The 22187-nt window shown below is 32.4% G+C and overlaps 3 protein-coding genes across 3 annotated transcripts; 2 read left to right on the top strand and 1 right to left on the bottom strand.

Moving 5' to 3' along the window:
• Positions 1-471: 471 nt before the first annotated feature.
• On the top strand, positions 472-1355 carry LOC143196630 (protein PBDC1). The gene is made up of 4 exons (XM_076404481.1): positions 472-610; positions 661-759; positions 835-1018; positions 1075-1355. Exons 1-4 carry the CDS (start codon positions 608-610, stop codon positions 1266-1268), a joined length of 480 nt encoding a protein of 159 aa, XP_076260596.1. The 5' UTR covers positions 472-607; the 3' UTR covers positions 1269-1355.
• Positions 1356-1726: 371 nt separating this feature from the next.
• Positions 1727-2924, bottom strand: RpL26 (Ribosomal protein L26). The gene is made up of 4 exons (XM_076404482.1): positions 2843-2924; positions 2471-2659; positions 2083-2223; positions 1727-1913 (listed from the first exon to the last, which is right to left on the bottom strand). Exons 2-4 carry the CDS (start codon positions 2636-2638, stop codon positions 1773-1775), a joined length of 450 nt encoding a protein of 149 aa, XP_076260597.1. The 5' UTR covers positions 2639-2659; positions 2843-2924; the 3' UTR covers positions 1727-1772.
• A 259-nt stretch (positions 2925-3183) lies between these two features.
• Positions 3184-22183, top strand: LOC143196626 (short/branched chain specific acyl-CoA dehydrogenase, mitochondrial). The gene is made up of 9 exons (XM_076404475.1): positions 3184-3402; positions 3465-3588; positions 7830-7930; positions 9561-9767; positions 9834-10004; positions 21253-21416; positions 21480-21624; positions 21677-21900; positions 21961-22183. The coding sequence occupies exons 1-9, from the start codon at positions 3382-3384 to the stop codon at positions 22049-22051; spliced, it is 1248 nt and encodes a 415-aa protein (XP_076260590.1). The 5' UTR covers positions 3184-3381; the 3' UTR covers positions 22052-22183.
• The last annotated feature ends 4 nt before the right edge of the window (positions 22184-22187 follow it).

The following is a 22187-nucleotide window of genomic DNA, read 5'->3' as shown; positions in this document are numbered from 1 at the left end:
GACGGATTGGTATGTTAATATTCAAAACTGAACAAAATATGGTGGATTTTGTTAATTCAGTTAATTATCTTTTATCTTTTTTTTAAGTAACTAAGCTTATAAAATTAAAAACATAAATACTACTTCAAACATTTGGCATAAAATAATTTATAAATTTTAACGATTTAGATATTAATTATTCCATTTTTACTTATTTAATGTAATCATATCGAATGATCCTCCTATTTTAGACGTATGTAAATGAAAGTAGTTTGTTTTTTACTTTGTAGCACCATCTAAGTTCTAGTTTTATACATGACGTATTTGGATTATCAATTATATTTTTTTCTTGGGATAGGTATAGAAATTAGTTTGAATATACTAATTACATTTCACGCCATTAAATATAAACCAGAAGAAAACTATACATACGAATTTGCAAATCTAATTATACTCTTAGAATTTTTTATTAGATTAGCTTAGCTCTATTCTTTTATAATATAAGTATATGATACACAATTCATTATTCAATACAACTCAAAACATATGCAACTAATGGTACACACATGTTGAGGTTAGCGGACTAACAGTTTTATTCTCCGATAGTCTAATAAATTTTCTTCTTACTATGGTAAAAGTATTAGTTATACTAAGAACCAATTTAATGAATCGTTATTTCAGGATGTTTTATCTAGACCCGCTGAGGAATTTGAAAATGATAAAAGCGTTGAAGCAATATGGGCCATGAAGGCGTATGAACACGCCGAAATATATTTTAATGTATGGAAAACATTATATCAATACTGTTATATTTTATGAATGAACGGGTGTTTTTATTAACTTTTTGTTGATTAGATTTTGTGCTCAGTGGATCCCAAAGATTTACATCTCAGTCCAGAAGATGATTTGATATACAGGTTGTTTAGAGAAGAATTTCCTAATTTAAAAATTGATATTATAATTGAAAATGAGTTGAAAAGTACCAAGGAGAAAGCCAAGTGGAGGCCGTTCTGTGAAAGATTTAAGACTGTTATTGAGGGTCCGTGAGAATGTGTGCAGTCCAGTTGCAAAAATGTCTAATTTAAAACTTTACAGATTACAACTATGGCACACTGTTAAGATCTGACTCCTCCATGGACTACTGTGAGGAGAACACTATGCTCGTAACAAAAATTCAGTTCTTGGCCATAGAAATAGCTAGAAACCGTGAGGGCATCAATGATATTCTACGGTCCAAATTTATGCCAGAACCAAAGAGGAAAGATGAGCAAGTCATTGAAAATAGCTAAATTGATGTATTCCATAAATTCAATTACTGTTAAAAACTGAAATCTGTAACTTAAGGTATATAAAATCGCATACATTAACAATAATGAGTTTTATTTAAATAATTACTAAACATTTCATTTTAATCTGTTAATTTCCAATCTCATATTATTGTTTTATTTTGAGCATTTGATTTTTTTTTCAAAAACATTCACTACCTGTTAAATGGAAGAAAAAATTCAAATATGGAATCTGATTAAAAAATCAAAAATATTTCTGTATTGGAAGTATGAAAAAATACTTCAAAGAAACTATTCAGAACAATTTTCAGTCAGACACCTGACATAAATAAGAACTTTAAATTAAAAGGATTTCAATAACTCATACTTGGGACATTTAGCATGCATTCATTTCTGCACCAATTTTAAATAGAGAGTTTAGTAAAATATTTTGAATGATAGATTTAAATAAACAGATCAACCACTTTTTTTGCTTATTTATTAAATAGAAAAAGAACTATAATACACTTATGACGTTTCAACTGCAGCAGCTGCTGATTCCTCTGTGTATTTTCCTTTATCTTTGCCCAAAGCAGCCAAACGTCCTTTGGCTCTACGGTCAATGATTTTCTTTCTATCTTTGTCCATTTTCAATTTAACAATAACAACCTGAAATTAAAATGATTATTAAAACAACCATACAAAACTAAATATATGTCTAAAAAAAACCACTTGACCATTTTAAATTGAAACAACCTAATTAGTACTAAAATATGTCATTTATTTTCTAACAAGCTCTTATGATAAGTTAAAGTATCTTCTTAAGAGAAAAACTTACTTTTGATGGATGGATACCAACATATACACTGGCGCCATTAGCCTTTTCTCTTTGTATCCTTTCAATATAGATAACAAATTTCTTTCTGTAAACTTGAACAACTTTGCCGACCTGTTGTCCCTTGTAATGACCTCTTACAACCTACAAAAAATTACTATTAATATTATGAAATTCAATTTTCAATACATCTAAGGCTATATAGTATTAATTCAGTGCCATGGCTTCACCATACTGCAAGCTAGACTAAGTTAAGCGCCTGCATTAAAGAGAAAACCTCAATAACCGAAGCTCTGCTAGGTCTAAAACCTTACAGTCTACGAATGGTTTAAATCATCATATAAACTTTTTACAGATTCAATACAGTAACTAGTATATTATTTCAACTTACTTGAACCTCGTCGTCTTTACGAATAGGCATGGAACGAACATTATATTTTTGCCTGAGTTCCTTGGACAAGGGGGCTGACATCAAAGTTCTTTTTACATGGGATGGAGCGGAAAAGTGCCTTTTCCTGTTTTTGCTCCTTGAGGCCGTTACTAATTTGTTGAACTTCATATTTATTGCTGTTCCGTAGACCTACAAAAAGGTTATGTTAAATGTTTACTTTTCAAACAGTTTTCAAGAAAGATATATTAAAAATATTATATGAAAATTAAAGAAACATGATTAAGCAATCACTTTTATGTAAAAAAAAATGTTAATATAAGTTTAATAAGTGAGATGGACTTGGATTTATTTGGATGTTAAAATATTACCTACCGATCACAGCAACTCAAACCTGTCAAAAGGAAGATATACGCAAGCGTATTCAGAAACTTCAAAAATATGCTCTGTACTGCTAGTAGCCTATATAATTGTCATTTTGCAAATCAATATAAATATAAAATAAATATATTTTACGATTAATATACATAAAATAATTTTCTATTAACTTTAGTGCTATTAAATTAATTAATAAATAAATAATAATAATTTTTTTGTTCATCTTCTATATTATTATTGGTTGCATAAGCATACAGTATTAAACCTATTTAATTTAAATTATCATATCAGAATGTTTTTAATTTTCGCCAATTGAAATCAAAAATAACTTTTCCCGTATTTACAGTTGACTGTCAGGACATCTGACATACTCTGGCACAACCAAACATGATTAAAGACGAGAGAGATAAAATATAAACAAGTTTAGCAAGTTTCGCAATGGGAAGAAGATAAATAATTCATTGAAGGGATTTGCTAGTGTTGCGGCCACTTCCTAGACCGATCATTATTGAGAAAGAACTCAATAAGTGAAGACCATGGCCACTCTATCAAGACAGGTCGGTCCACAGAGGGTACCCAGCCTCCCCCGATTAACTAATCAGCCTTGTTCTTGCTTCAGGTGTTTAATACTCTCAAGAAAGTTGGAGTCAGGAGTTTTTCCGTGTCGTCGAAAAACTGCGAAGCCTCCAGCTATTTGCCATTAACCCACCTGTCCGAAGATGAAACGGCTATGCAGGAAACCGGTGAGTAATTAATTTATATAATAATGTGATAATAAAATAATAAAATTAGTTAATAAACAGTTAATTAATAAATGTTGATTGTCTTTGGGATTTAGTAATTAATTTCCTGAAGAATTTATAGCAGGTAGTATTGAATATATTTTTTTCAAGTAATATCAAATATTTCTTAAATTGTTTAAAAAATATATTTAATAAATAATTTGATTTTTTTTCATTTTGGTTTATTTAATAATTTCCAGTGTATGGTTTTAAATATTTTCTTCTTTATTGAAGAATATTCTTGTTGACACCAAAGATAATGTAAAATGTTAATCTTTATACATTTTTTTCAATCGCCATATTGTTCTAATATACACTTGAATACAGAGTGTTTTGCCAATTGGGATATTATAATATTGTAACATAATTAAGTACATATATTAAAAAATATTTTGTATTCTTGTTGAATTAATGATTATATTACAGTAGAAATTAAATAGTAAAATATAACTATAAAACTAATCAGATAAATAATAAAATTATATATAGAAAAGATTTTTCTTATTTTGTGAGATTTTGTCGAATATTTTCTTTCAAACATTTCTTGTTTGTTTTGATACTCGTTATGTAACTCTTTTCTTGTCTCTGCAAAAGTCGAAGAATATTTGCAATGGCTGGACGGCCTTCGAACATAAACGTCGAAATTAATGCACAGTCGAACTGCCAGTGAATTTTAAACATACCCACTTGTTTATAAACATTCCGTGACAAAAATAAAATATAATTTTTGACGCAATTTAAATTTTGAACTTTAAGTTGCTGTAGATTATCGATTATTAATAACATTCGGCTGAAAAGTGTCCGGTCTTCGTACGTAATTATGGTATTTAATTTTAAATGATATTTCCAGTATGAATTTTTTGTTATATTACAGTCTAACGCTTCGTGACTATTTATACCAAAATGTGGAATTAATAGTAATAGTCAGTCTCAATTGAATGTAAATAAGATCAATGCTTATTTTAATCATATTTTTTGTTTCGTTCTGGGCCACTCTCTTCTATTGAATATTCATCTTCCTTTACATGTTTGAATATTCGTCATATAGAATTTTAACAATATCAATGATATCGAAAACTGATTTTTCAATGCGTTAGATGTTGAGTGTTTTTATTCCCTGTAAATCCTTGCGAATATATTATATTTTCATTTTTAACTAATAGCGTGAGATAATAGTATTCATATTAATTTTGTGACTGTTTATGTAATAAATATTAATTTATACTATACAAAATGGTTGGATATAAGAATCTTAGTTAGGTAACATAGATTCTTATCCCATAGTGAACATGGTGAGTGGAATTGGTGAAGATTACTGTTTGCTGAATGAGTTAGGTACTTGCATCTATTCTGATCATTTTTTTGCTTTAAAACAAAAATTATTTAGAAAAATTGATACAATATGTTCTCCATTATTTTTTACAACTGCTTCCCATATTTTTGGCAACATGACGATACTATATCGAAAGTACGGTGTTACTTTGACAGCAAACTAGTTATTGATCAATTTCGGATGGAAGTTCTTCAGCATTTCGAGACCGTGTGCCCTGGAGGGTACTCTGGGTATGGTAGAATTTCCTATTAGAGCTTTAACAGTGTATCTTTCATAACTCGTGTAACGTGTGGCCTGTTACTCGGTACTTATGAACTTTTTTGTAACAATACAACGTTTTTCTCTACAAAATGGTTGAAAATAGGAATATTAGTTATATAACATCTTAATCTTATTCAGTCACGCTTAGTGGATGTACTTTGTTTACATAAATGTTTCTTATTTTTATCTTATCAATATTTTGGTATCAGTACCACAATTTAAACCATGTAAATAATATATCATTAATATATTTGACAAATTTTCTCTAAAATTGGACATTGCCGGCTTGGTTGCCGCAGTCGTAAAGGCGACAGGACGGTTCACCTACTGTTGCGATAGTCGCGAGTTCGAATCCTGCTGGGGCATGGTCCAAAATTTATGTTTCTGATTGTTTAATATTGGCGTTGTCAGTAATATTGTCCTAGGTAAGAGTGCAAAATCCGACAAGGAAAATTAGCCCAGTCACGCCAGTAACCAGGCTGGGTAAGACCGGATGTCTTCTGGGATGATTTCTAAGTTGGTCACTCGCCAGTCGGTAGGCTTAATGCCGAGGACTGTTGTTCGGAGCCCACGTGAAATAATAGGTCCAGTCCAAATAAATTCAATGCCAAGAAATAACACCATTAAGGGGTTATACTACATTCTGAATTTCTTAATTTTTATCACTCTCAATAAAGTTTGTTAATTCTTATTTAAAATATAAATAAAAATGCAGTATTTTTACGTACATTGTAGCGAATTCTGTACCTAGTAAACAAAAGATGTTTCCTTAATTTACTTTATATATTTTATAAAAGTGCTTTTTATTTGCTCTGAATATTGCAACAACATTCGGTGTTCTAAAAAAGGGCGTGACAGGCGCATATTCAATAAGGCTACGAAATGCCGGATGAGTTATTGGCCTAAAATATCGACTAGTTCGGTAATACATCTCATTTTTCGAGAGATGAAGAGTGGAGGGATATCTCGAGTAGAGCTCGGATATAAAGTCATGAACTTGAGGAACATCTTTTTCCCTATGAATTTGATTATTCCTGACGAACCAAGGGGCACTGATCATTCTCCTGAGAATTTTTTTCTGAAAAACTTGTAGGTGTTCGACCAGTTAAGTAAGACGTATTTGAGGTAGACACTGGAGACGTAAAGCAGGACTGACCGAACTAGCATCTTATACAGGAGAGATTTTATTGAAAGAGGAAGCGTGCTGGCTCGGTTGATCAGCGGGAACAGCCGATTGACAATACCTTGACCTTTTTCGAGGGACCTTTGTATCTGGGAATTCCACCAAAACTTCCGATCGAAGAGAAGACCGAGATGCTTCTTCTGAGCATGGAATTTGGGCGTTCTCGATTTTAAGACACGAAATGCTTGATGCAAAACACTTCTTGTAGAAGAAGATGGCCTGGCTCTTCAGTGGGTTAACTTGCAATTTCCATAAATATAACCACTGGACCGTCTCATCGAGTTGTTTTTCTAGAGTCTTCCTTGGATATGCGGTGCTACTCTTGAAGAAATGAAGGAAGCAGTATCGTCGGCATAAAAAACTTGTAGACTCCTAGGGACATCCAATAGGAAAATATTAAGTAAAGCGGGTGCCAGAGGGGAACCTTGTGGAACTCCTGCGTCGCCGGAAAGGCTGGAGAGAATATATTTAATCATCACCTGGAGCGATCATCCTGACAGAAATTATTTTATAAGAGCGGTTAGGTCATCTGGTAGATCTAAGCGAATGCACCTTGCCAAAGGCTTTGTTCAAGACATTCACGTCGGTTAAAAGCACAGTTTATTTTTGCGGACAACCGATAGGCCTGACGAACGGCTGAAGACGAGCAAGAAGAGTGGCTGTACTGGCCAAGATATAGCGAAAATCGAAAGGAGATACCTAGACTTTTGGGCTGAAGGTGTGGTGAGCGGTTACTGTAGGGCTCTAATACGTGAAACAGATCCCAAGCAATATAAAAGTCTCAGTTTATTTCGTATTTATACTTTTTAATCTAATAAATGGCCGTTAATGGTGAAACATATTAAAATAATGAATTTATTGAATATTTCGAAACTGCTAATTTGGATTCATTACGTGGGAAACCGTGTAGTCTATTCAAAGTTTTTTTATACATACGCCATCAAGATATTTTATGTATTGCCTGCCGCAATTTTTATATTCGTTTTAGAATCAGACAATATTTTCCTTGTCATTTTATTCTAGTTAAAAACAGACACAATCCTGTCTGATTAGATCGAACAAGTAACGAATGAGCCTGTCAAAATCGTCCGGTTGTTAGACGTATGCAAAATTCTTGAAGGCAATTAGTTTATTAGAGGTTATAACTCTAACCTATAAGCTATTGTGTCTGTATAATTAACTGTAGCTGTTAGATGTACTATAATGTTAAAATAAATTATATCTGAAAACATTTTTGTTCAATTATTTAATTTAGATTACAAATTTGTTATATGTCAAAGCCAAACTGAACTAAAACTACGAATTGATGCGACAACATTGCGACGTTTTGACATTACAAATTTAGATGACGTATGTACAAAATAACTTTGAATAGACTATATACTTGTGATTATAACCTCATTATATATAAATTATTTTTTCTAGTTTCCAGGCTGGCAAAGGAACAAATCGCTCCACACGTACGTGACATGGAGAAGGAGAAGAAATTTAAGGATGTCGTCGTCAAGCTGTGCTTCGACAATGGGGTAAGTAGACCCGATCACCGCTGTTTATAAATCGGCGATTCGCCGTTATTTTTAGCAAATTGCAAAATATCGGACGCTTGATAAAGACCAGTAAACAACACGATTATTTATTTGCATGTAACGTCAATTGCGTTCACCTTAACGTCAACGCTTGTTTTTGCAATACGTGCATTTGTCCGAAGCAAAAATCCGAAATTGTGCAAACCGAAATTGTTGTTCCGATTGTATAACTTTTTATCTCTCACGGCCTTCTTGGTGATACCATATTTAAGTATAGCGAGTTTGTAAACCGGTCGATGCTATGTATAGAACATCGTATGATTTTGCAGAAAGTGGAAAAACGATTTTTTTACTAAAAATCGTCTTAATAATTAACGTCAATAATTCTCAATTTTCTTGAAACGTTCTTTTAATTAATCATATCTTATATTAGATATGTTTAGAACAATCTTAATTTATTACTACTGTTATGCTGTACTTGCATTAATACATAAAGTGCTTAAGCTAAAGTTAAGTTAAATTAACTACGTAAATCCATTTGATTTTGAGGTTATCGTTGGTTACGATAGACATTGGTAATTAATCGTAGAACTTTGTTTTGGATTTGTTGGGTTACTAGTTGATTTGGTGTTTTAGTGCAACCCCATATTGCACTCCATAGGTCTAAATTGGCTTTATTACTCTTTGATTTTAGGTCAAGTTAAGAGTATCTTCCTAACCAATACAGTTGCTTGACTTTCAGGCATCCGTCAGGTGATATATGACAGCTGTGTTGTGTGTGTCGTAATGTCTAAAATCTTCAATTAGAAGGTATTGAATTTTAGTTCTTAACGAGATGTTTTGATGAGTGAAGGGTGATTTACCGCTACCCTTTTAGTCTTTTCGAACTACAACAACCTTTAAAAGTTAAATTATTCTTCTCCCTTTCTGTTTATTAGGAAGGCGCTCTTTTATCTATGTAAAATAGTAGATATTTAACTACAAAAAACCACCTCCAACAACAAACTTAAAGTTTATGCATATGGTTAATTTAAACGAAACAATTAAATGATTTTGTTCTAATAGATTGCGATCACAGTGATATCTTTGATTGAACCTGGAAAAACATCTACTCAAAATTGCTATACAGTAGAATTTCTATCTTTTCTATGAGAGAATGTTAATAAAGTTTAAGGCCATTGATGTGTTATCGCTGATCAATTTTCAGGCTAAATTCAAAAATCGCTCGCCAACATCTTTGAAGTGGCTTAACAAGAGATTTTAAATATCCCCAAGAACAAATATCTGGTGTAGAAAAAAGGAAATTAGGTTCACGCGAATGAAGAAAACCATGGAAAAGTTCTGTGAATCAGACGAGATCTTTATTCCTAACGCAGCTTCAAAATTACAAAAAAAAACCTCTTTTTTACTATAATTGATTTCAAAATATAAAGGCGGCATATTTTAATTATAAATATATGAATAAACAGGAAGAAAACAATATACAACATGCAAATACAACTAAAAAGTAATTACAGTCTAGTAAATCCTAGCTCTAATTTTTCCAATACTTGTATATATCAGGAAAGACTTTTTCTCCAACTTATTATATTTAAAAAAAAGTTGCTAATCAACATATTGCGATTTACAGTTGATGGGCATTCAAACTCCATCTGAATACAACGGGTCCGAATGCAACTTCCTAACCGCCATGCTTATCGTCGAGGAACTCGCCAAAGTTGACGCCTCTGTCGCCGCCTTCGTCGACATCCATAACACTCTCGTCAACAGTGTCCTCCTCAGATACGGAACTAAAGAACAAAAAGAAAAATACTTACCCCGACTGGCCACCGACATGGTATAACGAAAACCAATAATAAATCCTAAACTAGAACTCAAAAACCTTCGTTTTGCTTTACTTAAGGTCGGAAGTTTCGCCCTATCAGAACCCTCTTCAGGCACAGACGCGTTCGCTCTGAAGACGACAGCAAAGAAAGTCGGCGATGACATCGTACTCAACGGTTCGAAGATGTGGATCTCCAATTCGGACTTGTCCGGTGTATTTTTGATCATGGCCAACTCCGATCCATCCAAGGTAAGTTTTGTTTTAACAGTAATTTAATATGTGATATCATTAGTTCAATATATATTTGTATTTATGGCTAAATTTGATCAATCAATTGGTTTGATCCTTATAGGTTTCACCAGTTCGTTTTATCAATTGGTTTAACACTTTTTTTGAGATTGTCTGTTCAAATTCCGGTAAACTGTATTAATCCACAGCAACTTCAGCCTGCTTTTGGTGGCCTTACACCTTGAACTGTAATACATGTGTCGAGAATTCACGGACTAGAGTTCTTCTTCACAACTTGAATGTTTATTGCTTGAAATAATTTATGGCTAAAGCTCGTTGAGCACCTTCAATCCACCTTTTATAACCTTACAGCTTTAGCTGTGATACTATTGGCCGAACTCCACCAAGAAATACTTCAAGTAACTGCGGAACGATTGCCAAACCTACGTAAACCTGTCTTCTTTTCTTGATAATTAATTTGATTTAGCTTAATTAAATGAATTCATAAGAGAATTTAGCATTATATTATATATTATATCTGAGAGGGTTTCTTATATTATCTGAAAGGGTTTAAGAATCAAAAAACTATTAATTTACTTGAAAAATTATTTTATTTAACGGAAAGAGGAGGCGACTGATTGAACGGCGATACAAAATGAGAGTGAGGTTTAAAACATACCAAACCGTCTCACTCGTTTACCACTAAGATAATAAAGAAAACAGATTGCCGGATAGTCTGAACCGTAATACATAACTCTTTTCTTTTTAATGTTCACCTTCCAGCGGACTTTTGCTAAAAGATCTGTCAAAATATACTTAGAGTTGTTGCTATATGGAATAAGAGTGGTATTCATTGTTATTGTTGTATGTACAGTTTGATGATAAGTAAATTCAATATGCACTGGTTTTCTTTGGTTAACATTTAATCTCCAAATCGTGATCCAGTTATTTATATTGTTACTCGCATATTGTAATGTTCTGCTTTTTTTTTTCACTATTGTCTCTCAAACAAGTATCTCAGCATCATTGGCAAATGTAGCTGTGCTGATATTTCCCCCTGAATAAATCTGATTCCGATATTAAAAATATAAAAAGAGAAATAAATATAATATTCCTTATTTTCGGTTACAAATATGTCCACTTTATTATCAAGATAAGATTAGTAATTCTAATGATATATAGCTTAATCAAAATAGCAATGTCAATATTATTCACAATTTAACATTTGAAATTTAATTCCACTTTTATCCAAGGTTTATTTACAATAAACAAAAACGTCAAAACATCACTAAAAGTGTCGAACTCATTCTTTATAATATAGCATCTTTATTAAAAACACGTAATAGGATCTTATATATAAATTAATTTCTTGTTTGTTTTCTTTTATACTTGGATTAATGTACATACCGCATACGAACAGATGATTTTAAAGTTATCGGTTAGGGGAAACGAAAGTTATTTTTCCGTAGCCTTATAGATTCCACTGTGAAACAATTGAATATCCTTAATAATATTTTTAGAGAGAATACCTCAATGAATCGTCTCTAATCTTTAATTGATTTAGTAATAACTAGCCGGATGTTTCGTTTTTAATTCTTATTTTCAAAAACCGTGTTGCTTGAATGCTTTGTTTAATTGAATTTAATTGTTGTTTACCATGATCAAGTGTAATAGCTTCACATTAATGTATTTCTATGATCCTAATATATAATAAATCATAACCGTAGTTTTGCAGTTGATTTTAATACCGTTAATAATAACATGGCTGTTCTTTTACACAGAATTCTCAAAAATATATTCTAGAAATTTTTTCCTGGATCACAGAGGTGTTTGAGGTTTCGATGTAATTAACAGGGGCCAAATCTGGACTATACGAAGGACGAAGCTGAGGCAATTCTCGGTACATTTCGTTTAATTTGGCCATGGTTTATTTTTTTATCAGTCAGAAGATTATCAATTAGCGATATCTATACGTTAGTTTTGGGACTTATTAAATTATGTGTTATATAATACGAATTTTTCTTTATTTGGAATAATTTCCATTATTCTTAAACATACACCAAAGTTACCGAGGGCCAAATTTAGTGAATACTGTAGACGTAACAATTCGAACTTTAACGTCATGGTTTTTGGGCTATGGAAACTGGTGCTGTCTTAATGGAAATATTTTTTTTCTTTTGCAAACAAGGGCTTTCTCTTTTGATGCCTTCATTCACTGTTGCCTGTTTCTTGTGGTCTATTGAAGATTTCGATTGGTCACACATTCATTTTCTGTAGATATATGGTCACGCGTAAACTAATTTATCCAATGGTAAGCAGTAGCATATGTACCATAAAATTCATCCAATTCTTCTTTCATATCTTTCGGTGTAAACCATTTGTTTTTTAACACCTCTTGAAACTTATTTTTCCAAACTTATGGTCTGAGCATCAAAGTATTGACAGCCGGCTTGGTTGCCGCAGTCGTAAAGGCGACAGGACGGTTCACCTACTGTTGCGATAGTCGCGGGGTCTAATCCTGCTGGGGCATGATCGTAAGGGCTAAGAGTGCAAAATCCGACAAGGAAAATGATACCAGTCACGCCAGTAACCAGGCTGGGTAAGACCGGATGTCTTCTGGGATGATTTCTAAGTCGATCACTCGCCGGTCGGTAGGCTTAATGCCGAAGACCGTAGTTCGGAGCCCACGTTAAACTGTAGGTCCAGTCTAGATAAACTCTCATTGGTAAAAGAAGACTTATTTAGTCCGTTTAGACGTATTTAGACTAATTGGTCTTATAGATTGAAATAAGTAATCCAATGCTGCCAAAACAATGTTCTTTTATTAATTATCAATGCGCATCGCTACGTATCCAACGAAGAAATGAGAAATAGTAAAGTAGTAATAGGAAAAGGTTAATACCTTTTTTAAATGTTATTAAATGCGTATAGTTGGCCATTAATATAAAAAAAGACTTTTTACATTCATATTACATCCTAAATTTAAATAACATTCATATGTATTAAGTTATTACATCAAGCAAATATTTGAGTATGTGATACTCCAAGAGCGATTAGAATTTGCGCACTCCTATTGTTTATCATGTTTCTAAATTCGTCCCGTATCAAAGATAAAAGATATTTGTTTATAAAACAAATATAGTTTTATCTCGATTGATACCGTTTGAGATCATTTCAGGTTTCTCAGGATTTCTGATCGAAGTCCAAACCCACTAACCTTACGGCAAACTAATTGACCCTAACGTTTTTATCTCGCTGTGTGTGTGTATATAGTTTCAATGTCAAATTTTAACTAGGTTCAACAAACTAGTTTTTATTACTACAGTAACATGATGTGCGGTAATAATATTTACTACTATGGGGGGAGAAGTGGTAACGGCTATTGAGCATTAGCGTAATTGTACATAAATATTAGTGGTCATCAAGATTAAGCTTTTTACGTCATAAGGATTATTGAGAAATATTTTGGTGGAAAAGTAATTTCGTTTTCTTTTTTCGTGTTTTAAATGCGAATGTCAAATTCAATCAACAGTCAATGGTCCTAGGTGATTATTATTATTCTGATCAATTCTTCACTTTAAAAGATAATTGTTGAGAAGAATTGATACAATGAGGAAGCAATTCGAAGCCCAATTCATGGATTTTTGACACGGTGCATTGTCTTGGTGAAGCACCACTTTCTTTTTCTTCAAATGCGACCGTTTTTCGGCGACTTCGTCTTTCAAACGGTCCAATAACATTATACAATAGTTGCTGTTGATGGGTCCTTCCTTTTTCAAGCTAGTTAATGAAAATTATTCCATGCGCATCCCAAAATACAGACGCCATAACCTTGCCAGCCGACCGTTGCGGTTTCCCACGCTTTGGAGCGGATTCATCCTGTGCAGTCCACTCGGATGACTGTCGATTGGACTTCGGAGTGAAATGATGGAGCCATGTTTCATCCATAGTCACATATCGATGCAAAAACTCGGGTTTATTACGCTTGATCTTCTTCAAACACTGCTCCGAATCATCAACTCGTCGTTGTTTTTGGTCAAAAGTGAGCTCGCGTGGCATCCACTTTGCACAGATCTTTCTCATACCCAAATATTCGTGAATGATATGATGTACACGTTCAGTTGATATATTTAGAGAAATTTTTTAAAATGTTTAGTCGGTAACAATCTCTTTTGGGCGTCCATTGCGTTCACCGTCGTCGACGTTCATTTCACCACGTATAAACTTAGCATATCAATCCTTGATGGTTGATTTTCCTGGGGCAGTGCCCGGAAACTCGGCATGAAGCCAAGTTTTTGCTTCAACTGTATTTTTTCCCTTCAAAAAGCAATATTTTATCAACACGCGAAACTCCTTTTTATCCATTTTTTCACAATAACAAAAGTTACTTCACTCAAAATGTTATAATTCACAAACTAATGATCCGATAGCTGTCAAATTTATTCACGCATCTTTTGAGGGCTAGGGCTAACTAAAAAACATATGGATTTAATTCTAGTAGCGCCATCTATGTGTCAGGCCGTGGACTTGTCAATTGACATATTAGTTATCATTTTCTACAACTTTTTCTCATATTTCTGACAACATGGTGATACCGTGTCGAATAAAGGATATTGGTGATATAGTGTTTGATTCGGATTTTTGATTAATGACTTTGGACGCTCTATGATTAGTGTCTAAACACAATTAATATATTTGTTGTTAAATTAGTTCTTGAGACTTGAATAAATGATTTAGGCAGATAAAAGCATACCAACTCTTTTTTCTATACAAATTGGACAGGGATACAGGAGACAATATGGAGAAATGGTGGATGTTGAGCCACTTCCACGGAATTTTGCTACAACGTGAACAAAAATGAAGGCGTCTTGTTGGAAGAATATTCTTTTGTTCATCAAATATCGGCATCTTTCTTTTGCAGTACCAACATAATAGTTGATAAAGTCGTCTTGGTCTATGTTGATGTAACTTCGAACTGGGAAATCCTTTAGATTGTCCGGCTTACATTTTAACATCACTAAATGTTCTTTTTACCATAGTAACCTATGAATTAATGTAGGAATAAGTTTTGAAATCTTTACAAAAGTCAGGATAGGATATTTCAAGATAATAAAGTTAAATAGATAAAGATTTTTTTGTTCAATCCAATGCTGGTATAATAATGTGTATACAATCTTTAATTTTTAAGTTATACAATGAAAAATATATTTTCAAAAAAATATTAGTCCTTAGTGTTATTAATTAAAAACATTTCTCATTATGTGATATATATTTTTCAAAACATTAGAAAATTTCTGTTTTCCCCAAAAAAAAAAAAAAATATATATATATATATATATATATATATATACATATATATATATATATATATATATATATATATATATATTGAGACTTTTATCTTTATCCTACATGTTAATTTTTTTTTCAAAATATTTTAATATCGGAGAAAAAAAATATCCAAATTTTTTTTGCAATATATATTGATATTTTTAATAAACTTTTTAATAAAAACTTTTTAATATATAAATATTTTTAATAATTAAGTACCATATTATACCGAACCATTTTATGATGTTTAGGAAATATATTTAATTTCTCCAAAAATATAACGAAAAATATCGATATATCGGCCAAAAATATCTATCTTTTTTCGGCATTCCTATCTCGTTTTACTAAAAGATGAATATAATATATCAAAGTTATAATATTTTGAATTCGTAAACTATTGTGGCCCCATATTCACTATCTAACTGAAAATACGCGAAAGGTAATTACAACTAATATACAGTAGAATGATAAATTAGACCTCTTCAACGCTATATCAATATAAACAATATAACAATGTAACGAGTGCTACACATGTAATCTACGATTACATAAGGTAATCGTATGTTTTCGTAAAAATGGATGAAAATATTTACAATCTAACTTGTCTAATTATAAACTGATATGAATTTTTGAACTTTGGATCATAATTCTTAGAGCAAATACAGTTAACACATCGCACAAAGATAAAAAGCGATATGTAGATATCATTATTTTTTTAATCTTTTTGGTGCGTGTTAGGATATTTAAAAAATGTTATCCATTAAATTGATTTTAATTTTTATCAACAACGATTGATTTCTGACATATCATTAAGTCAGGATCGAACCAATAGTTTAACAGTGCGATATAATGACCTGGTACTATAGAATGAAGAAAGCTTTTCTCTATTTTGTAATATTTAAGATGGTGAGGCACCTTATAAACTGGATAGGACGTATTCTAGAATTTATGAGGTTTTTGGGTGAAGAACTGAGCTAAATCATTTTCATTCTCTTGAAGACTTTCTTCCTAGAATACCAATTTGGGTTTCGCAATAAGTATGGAACAATAGAACAAATGCATAAACTTGTTAACAAAATAACCAGATAAGACTGGATGTCTTCTGGGATGATCTCTAAGTTGGTCACTGGCCAGTCAGTAGGTTTAATGCCGAGGACAGTGGTTCGGAGTTGGAGTGTTAAACAGTATTTCGAGTCCTGATAAACCCTGGATGATAAAAAAGATACTTTAAGATATATAAATATGGACTTAAACGCCATAAACTATGGTTCAGCTGCATTCCTAGATACATCTCATGCCTTTGATAAGGTATGGCGAGATTGCAGGTTAAAATCTCTAAAATCTTACCTCACAGATTGTCACTATACTGTAAAATAAGGCGATGAACATCCCGAATTACATGCGATATATTCAGGACTTGCGCAAGGTAGTGTACTGGGTCCAGAACTTCTCTCTGTACACAGCCGATCTATCTACAGCAAAAATATCCACCGTGGTAACATACGCAGACGATGCGACAATCTTAACCTCTTAAGAAGATCCAGCCATGGCATCAATTAACCTACAAACACACCTAAATCAAATACAAATGTGGCAGCAGACGAAACAAAATCGAGTCATATAAATTTTACGCTTCGTAGAAGAACATGTCCGCCAGTCTATATAAATAATTGTCATCTCCCGCAAGCTGAGGTTGCTAAATATCTTGGTATGCACCTAGATCGACGCTTAACTTGGAAGAAGCACATACTCGCCAAACGGAAACAGTTTGGATTCAAACTCTACCTTCTATGTTGGCTTATCGGGCGCAAATCCAAGTTATCATTAGATAACAAGATAATATTGAATACATCTATACTCAAACCTATTTAGTCATATGGAATCCAACTATAAGGAACCGCTATATAACAGCGGTTCCAAAATAAAGTGTCACGTGCCATTGTCGATGATCCATACTATGTTTCAAATGAAGTGGTACAAGGCGATATTCCTCTAGAACCAATAACGAGTGTAATTCAACATGTTTGTGTAAAGTACTTCGGAGGAGTGTCCCTGCATCTCAACGTACTCCCTAATCAGCTAAATATGCGAAATGACAGTTAAGTGCGTAGACTAAAACGTCCGATCTGATTATTGAACATATATAGACTTTAGAATAAGACTAATTAATTAAAATAGTCTTTTATACAGGAGATCACTTAATGAAGTGATTTTCTACATGCCATATATAAACATGAGAAATACTTATTGGTTATTGGGCAGATTGTGGGACTACTAGGGGTAATAAAAAAGTCTCTCTTGAAGCCAACTTTATACTAATACGAGAGTTTTGCGGATACTAGAACAAATAGTAGTCACACGGGGCAAGATCTTGGCTATATGGTGTATCAAAACCCAGATCCCATCCAATTTATCACAGTTTTTATTAAGTCGCAAAAGATGTGTGTGCTCTGGTGTTGCTGTGAATTATGGTTGATTTTACGGTAGAGAGTCAAATTAATGGTCTGTTCATGATGAACAATTCCAAAATCAAACGTGTTTATTTTAAAACTCGTTGTGTTAACTTAACATCAGAAGTTTTTGGATCGTTGGTTACGCTGAATCGAATATGGATTCGCAACTAATGGAAAATGGTTTCATTATTTGTCGAATTGTTCTCCATGATAAAAAATACATTTTTACATTCACTTGAATCAATATTCATAACCATTTCCGTATTTGATTGGGCTACCGGCAAAACATGATTTTTAGATGCCTCAACAGATTCTTTACGCATAGAAAATTGGCAACACAATTGTTATTCTTGATATGCGGTAATAAATTAAATCACTTGGTGCAGAATCAGTATTGTAAGGAGGATGGACCGTTAATTTAACCTATCGGTTAGTCAAAGGGTAAATGTTTCAGCCAATGCGTGAGAGCTTGAATTGTCATGATGAAGAATGATCCTTCATTGTCGCTTCTTTTTTCGTATTTGACGAAGCACTTTTGGTAAACAAATGGTTGCCTATCATTCAGAATTCACCTTCTACGTTGCTTTAATAGCACGGTGGCCACATCTCCAACCATTCCGAAATAATAGGCGCTTAATTGCCACTTTTATTAAATTGGATTGGATTTTCATACAGTGGATTATTGTTTTTTTTTGGCTCATACGCGTATATCCAAAATATATTACCTATGTAGATAATATATGCAGCTTTTGATGCACCGCGATTGTATTTAGTGATAATTTCTTTGCACCAGTTGACACGAGCACACTGACCGATTGCACTTTGAGGTTTTGTCGAATAATGTGGAATCCAATACGAACACATTTTTTTCACGGGTGAATTTTCATGCAATATCTTATTGATGATCGTCAGACTAATTGCCAAGGGTCACTCGGTATCACGGTAAGGCACATGAGGATCTTGCAATATCATTTCGCGCACAGCATCATTGTTTTCTGGCGTGACAATTGATTTTGGAAGTGGGCTGCATCATCACAAGTTGAAGTAAGTTGTTCGTGACTTGATAATCTACGTTGAAATGTTCTGAAAAGCGGAAATGTGAGCCTAACAACACTTAATATTGCCAATAATCAGTAAAGAATAATTTCAGTTATATGAACAGAAGATAAGCTAGATTTGACATTAAAAGTTGAAAAAATCATGACATACTTTAAACATGATATATTACTAACTGACAACTTTGGTATGGTAATAACTGGAATGAAGAAATTATTTAATTCTCGAAATTGCTCAACAGTATCCCCTAATCTACTTTATTAGAATTTGGCCAGGCATTACAACACAAAGCCAGTTGAATTTGCTCAAAGCACCTGACCTATATCGTGAACCGTTGGAATTCGGAAAAATCAACAATTAGAAAAGTATTCCTAGCGCGTGGATCATCAATATTTGGAAGGTTGCAAAAGCACTTCTCAATCTAGCCTACTGAATTTCGTGTAAAACCATCACAGTTTAATTTGTACAGCCACCAGAAAGAAACTAACTTCAGTTTCCATACCCCAGTATCGGTCCTTTATTTACCCATATTAATGTTTAAAATAAATATAATACAATTTTTTGTTTATATTAGGATTAAATTCAAGGATTGAAGAAAAGCTAGCGCTTTTAGCTTGTGAAGTCTAATAAAATAACCCTCTAAAGGTTCTCTTCCATAAAAATCTCGAAAGATATTATTAATAAAATATATTTTAAATTAAAAAAAAATGATTAAAAAAGTCTTGAGGAAAAAAGGGACACATAACCGTTAATACGTACTGTATATTAAATTCTTTATATAGTTTAATTTTTTGTTAGGTAAACTATAATTAAATTTGTCGCAATGATCAGAGGACCATAAATAACGTTCGCTGGTTATTAAATCTGGCCCCTAAGCACTCATTATGTCAAAATAATCACTGCATATACATACAGGAAATCATTTATACTATTATGATGTAAACGAGTTCAAGATCACTCCACGTCTGATAACAACTCTTTGTTTTTATCCGCCATACACAAACCCACATATACAGGGTGTCCGATATGGAAGTAAAATTATGTTTCTAAGCCTGAAATTAAACGAATAAGAAAAATAATTTTGTTTCAATTTTCTACCGTACATATTTTTCTATTAGTACTATGCTCTCTTGTAGATAATTATATATTAATCTAGTATGAATTATTTCATGATGTTCATTGCCCATCATTTTAATGAAAACTGTCATCTGAAAACAATTGCATTTAAAGGGCTATTGTGATTGATTTGTCAGCAGTTTGTATGCAATATGACGTATATTTTTCATGATATAATTTAAATTACGAGCTGGCTGTATGACTTAAGAATAAACAAAGGAAACATCAACTAAAATGCCAGAAGAAAACTTTCGCATCTATCCTGTTTGTGGATAATTAGAACTCCAATCCTTTATATACAAATAAAAAAAGTATCAACGTCCATTCCAAAACAAATTACATAAGCTAACAGTGTAATTATGAATATGCCAAATAAAAAAGAGGCCACAGGGTCGTCAATTGAGCTAAAATCAACTGACACATACCACAACAATATGACAGAATCGTCACAGTGAGTCGATCCATGTATAAACTTAATAGTAGGCACAAAGAAATCAGTTCATCAAGAAATAAGAATCAATAATACCATAACTTCAAACAATTCAAAAATAACATAATGATAAAAGATTCTACCGCAAAGTCAAATATACCATAATTGTCATCATTTCTAAAACCTATCCGACCTTTCTGTATATTATTATGAACCTCGGCAATTTTATTTACTCCATAATAATAAAAGAGGAATTTGTCCAATGTTTTATATAATCCAAATAACTCATTCATCACCACCATTCATTACAATAAATTTATTTTTAACTTTCTATATTATTATTATGGTAATATTAACGATAACGTGGACTCTGCCCGACAACACACAGAACAGATAACGACAATACAATTATATAATTTTAAATTTAACAACTACACAATAAAAAAAATCGTCCAATTTATCAATTTAAATTACATTGTACAAAACTCATTTAATTTCGATAGGAAGAACTTTAATGAAATTAATTCCTAAAGAAAATGATATCAAAATTAGGACTCCACCCTTGTTTTTTTTTAACAACTATATTATAGTAACTTGATATTTGAGTTTTCAAAACAAATGAGTGAAAATGTTTGTGAATAAGTATGAATACATAGTGAGATGAATATTATTCATATATAGTTACTAATCTCTTTTTTTTATCTCATTGATCTCTTTTTAATATTCAGAATTCTATTAAATTTTTATTTTTTCACATTATTTTTAACTAAAATCGCCAAATACTTACCCCAAATTTCGAATTAATTCCAAGAAAATTTCCCTTAACTTTAAACACATAAAAAAGTGTAGATATTATTTTCAGTATTAATTGTTTTTCTTATAGGGATATAAAGGTATATCATGCTTCATCGTCGATAGAGACACGCCAGGCTTCACCATCAACAAACCCGAAGATAAACTGGGAATTGTAGCTTCAGGCACATGCATGCTAACGTTGGAAGATGTGAAAATTCCAGCAAGTAATCTGGTGGGTGAATATGGCCAAGGGTAAGATCCATTTAATTGATAATAATTATAGCTGTTATTAATATTGTTGGTGTTTGTTAATAGATATAAAATTGCCATTGATGTGTTAAATGAAGGTAGAATTGGTATAGCCGCACAGATGTTGGGTATTGCACAAGGCTGTTTTGATGCTACTATTCCTTACACATTGGAAAGAAAACAGTTTGGACAGCCCATCTTCAAATTTCAAGTAAGCTATGATAATTTAAACTTAGGATGTATTAAAACTATAATTTTTTTAGGGAATGGAACATCAAATTGCTCAAGTAGCCACTAATATAGAGAGTGCCAGGCTCCTTACCTACAATGCAGCAAGACTGCTAGACCAAGGAGTGCCCTACATAAAAGAAGCATCAATGGCCAAGTACTGGGCCGCCGAAGTTGCACAGCAAACCACAGTTAGATGCATTGACTGGATGGGTGGTGTTGGTTTTACTAAAGACTTTCCACAAGAGAAATTCTACAGGTAAAGTATAACAATAACTTCAATGCTCTTCACCACTAATGCTAACTGTTATACTTTTAGGGATTGCAAAATTGGAAGTATCTATGAAGGTACCAGTAACATCCAATTGACCACAATAGCCAAAGCAATCGAAAAACAATTCAAACAATAAGGAAGTCATTGAAACTACCAAATCAGATTACTTCCCGGGAGTGCAACTAATGTGATTTTTTCATATAAAGTAGAATTATATTTTATAAATATCCTTTCTTCTTGTTATACTTGAAATAAACTTTTTTACTAAGTTT

Source organism: Rhynchophorus ferrugineus, unplaced genomic scaffold, assembly GCF_030347505.1.
Source record: "Rhynchophorus ferrugineus isolate W39M unplaced genomic scaffold, kcgeb_rfMv2 rfM4, whole genome shotgun sequence".
Lineage (NCBI taxonomy): Eukaryota > Metazoa > Arthropoda > Insecta > Coleoptera > Curculionidae > Rhynchophorus > Rhynchophorus ferrugineus.
This window is presented reverse-complemented; position numbering and strand designations above follow the sequence as displayed.

Excerpts from the sequence above, each read along its gene's own strand:
- LOC143196630 (XM_076404481.1), top strand. Across the intron at positions 760-834 it reads ACGCCGAAATATATTTTAAT|ATTTTGTGCTCAGTGGATCC; the intron begins GTATGGAAAACA and ends TTTGTTGATTAG. Across the intron at positions 1,019-1,074 it reads ATTTAAGACTGTTATTGAGG|ATTACAACTATGGCACACTG; the intron begins GTCCGTGAGAAT and ends AAAACTTTACAG.
- RpL26 (XM_076404482.1), bottom strand. The coding sequence starts at position 2,638 with ATGAAGTTCAACAAATTAGTAACGGCCTCAAGGAGCAAAAACAGGAAA. Across the intron at positions 2,224-2,470 it reads GTAAAGACGACGAGGTTCAA|GTTGTAAGAGGTCATTACAA; the intron begins GTAAGTTGAAAT and ends AATTTTTTGTAG. Across the intron at positions 1,914-2,082 it reads TTGGTATCCATCCATCAAAA|GTTGTTATTGTTAAATTGAA; the intron begins GTAAGTTTTTCT and ends TTTTAATTTCAG.
- LOC143196626 (XM_076404475.1), top strand. The coding sequence starts at position 3,382 with ATGGCCACTCTATCAAGACAG. Across the intron at positions 3,403-3,464 it reads TGGCCACTCTATCAAGACAG|GTGTTTAATACTCTCAAGAA; the intron begins GTCGGTCCACAG and ends TTCTTGCTTCAG. Across the intron at positions 9,768-9,833 it reads CCCGACTGGCCACCGACATG|GTCGGAAGTTTCGCCCTATC; the intron begins GTATAACGAAAA and ends GCTTTACTTAAG.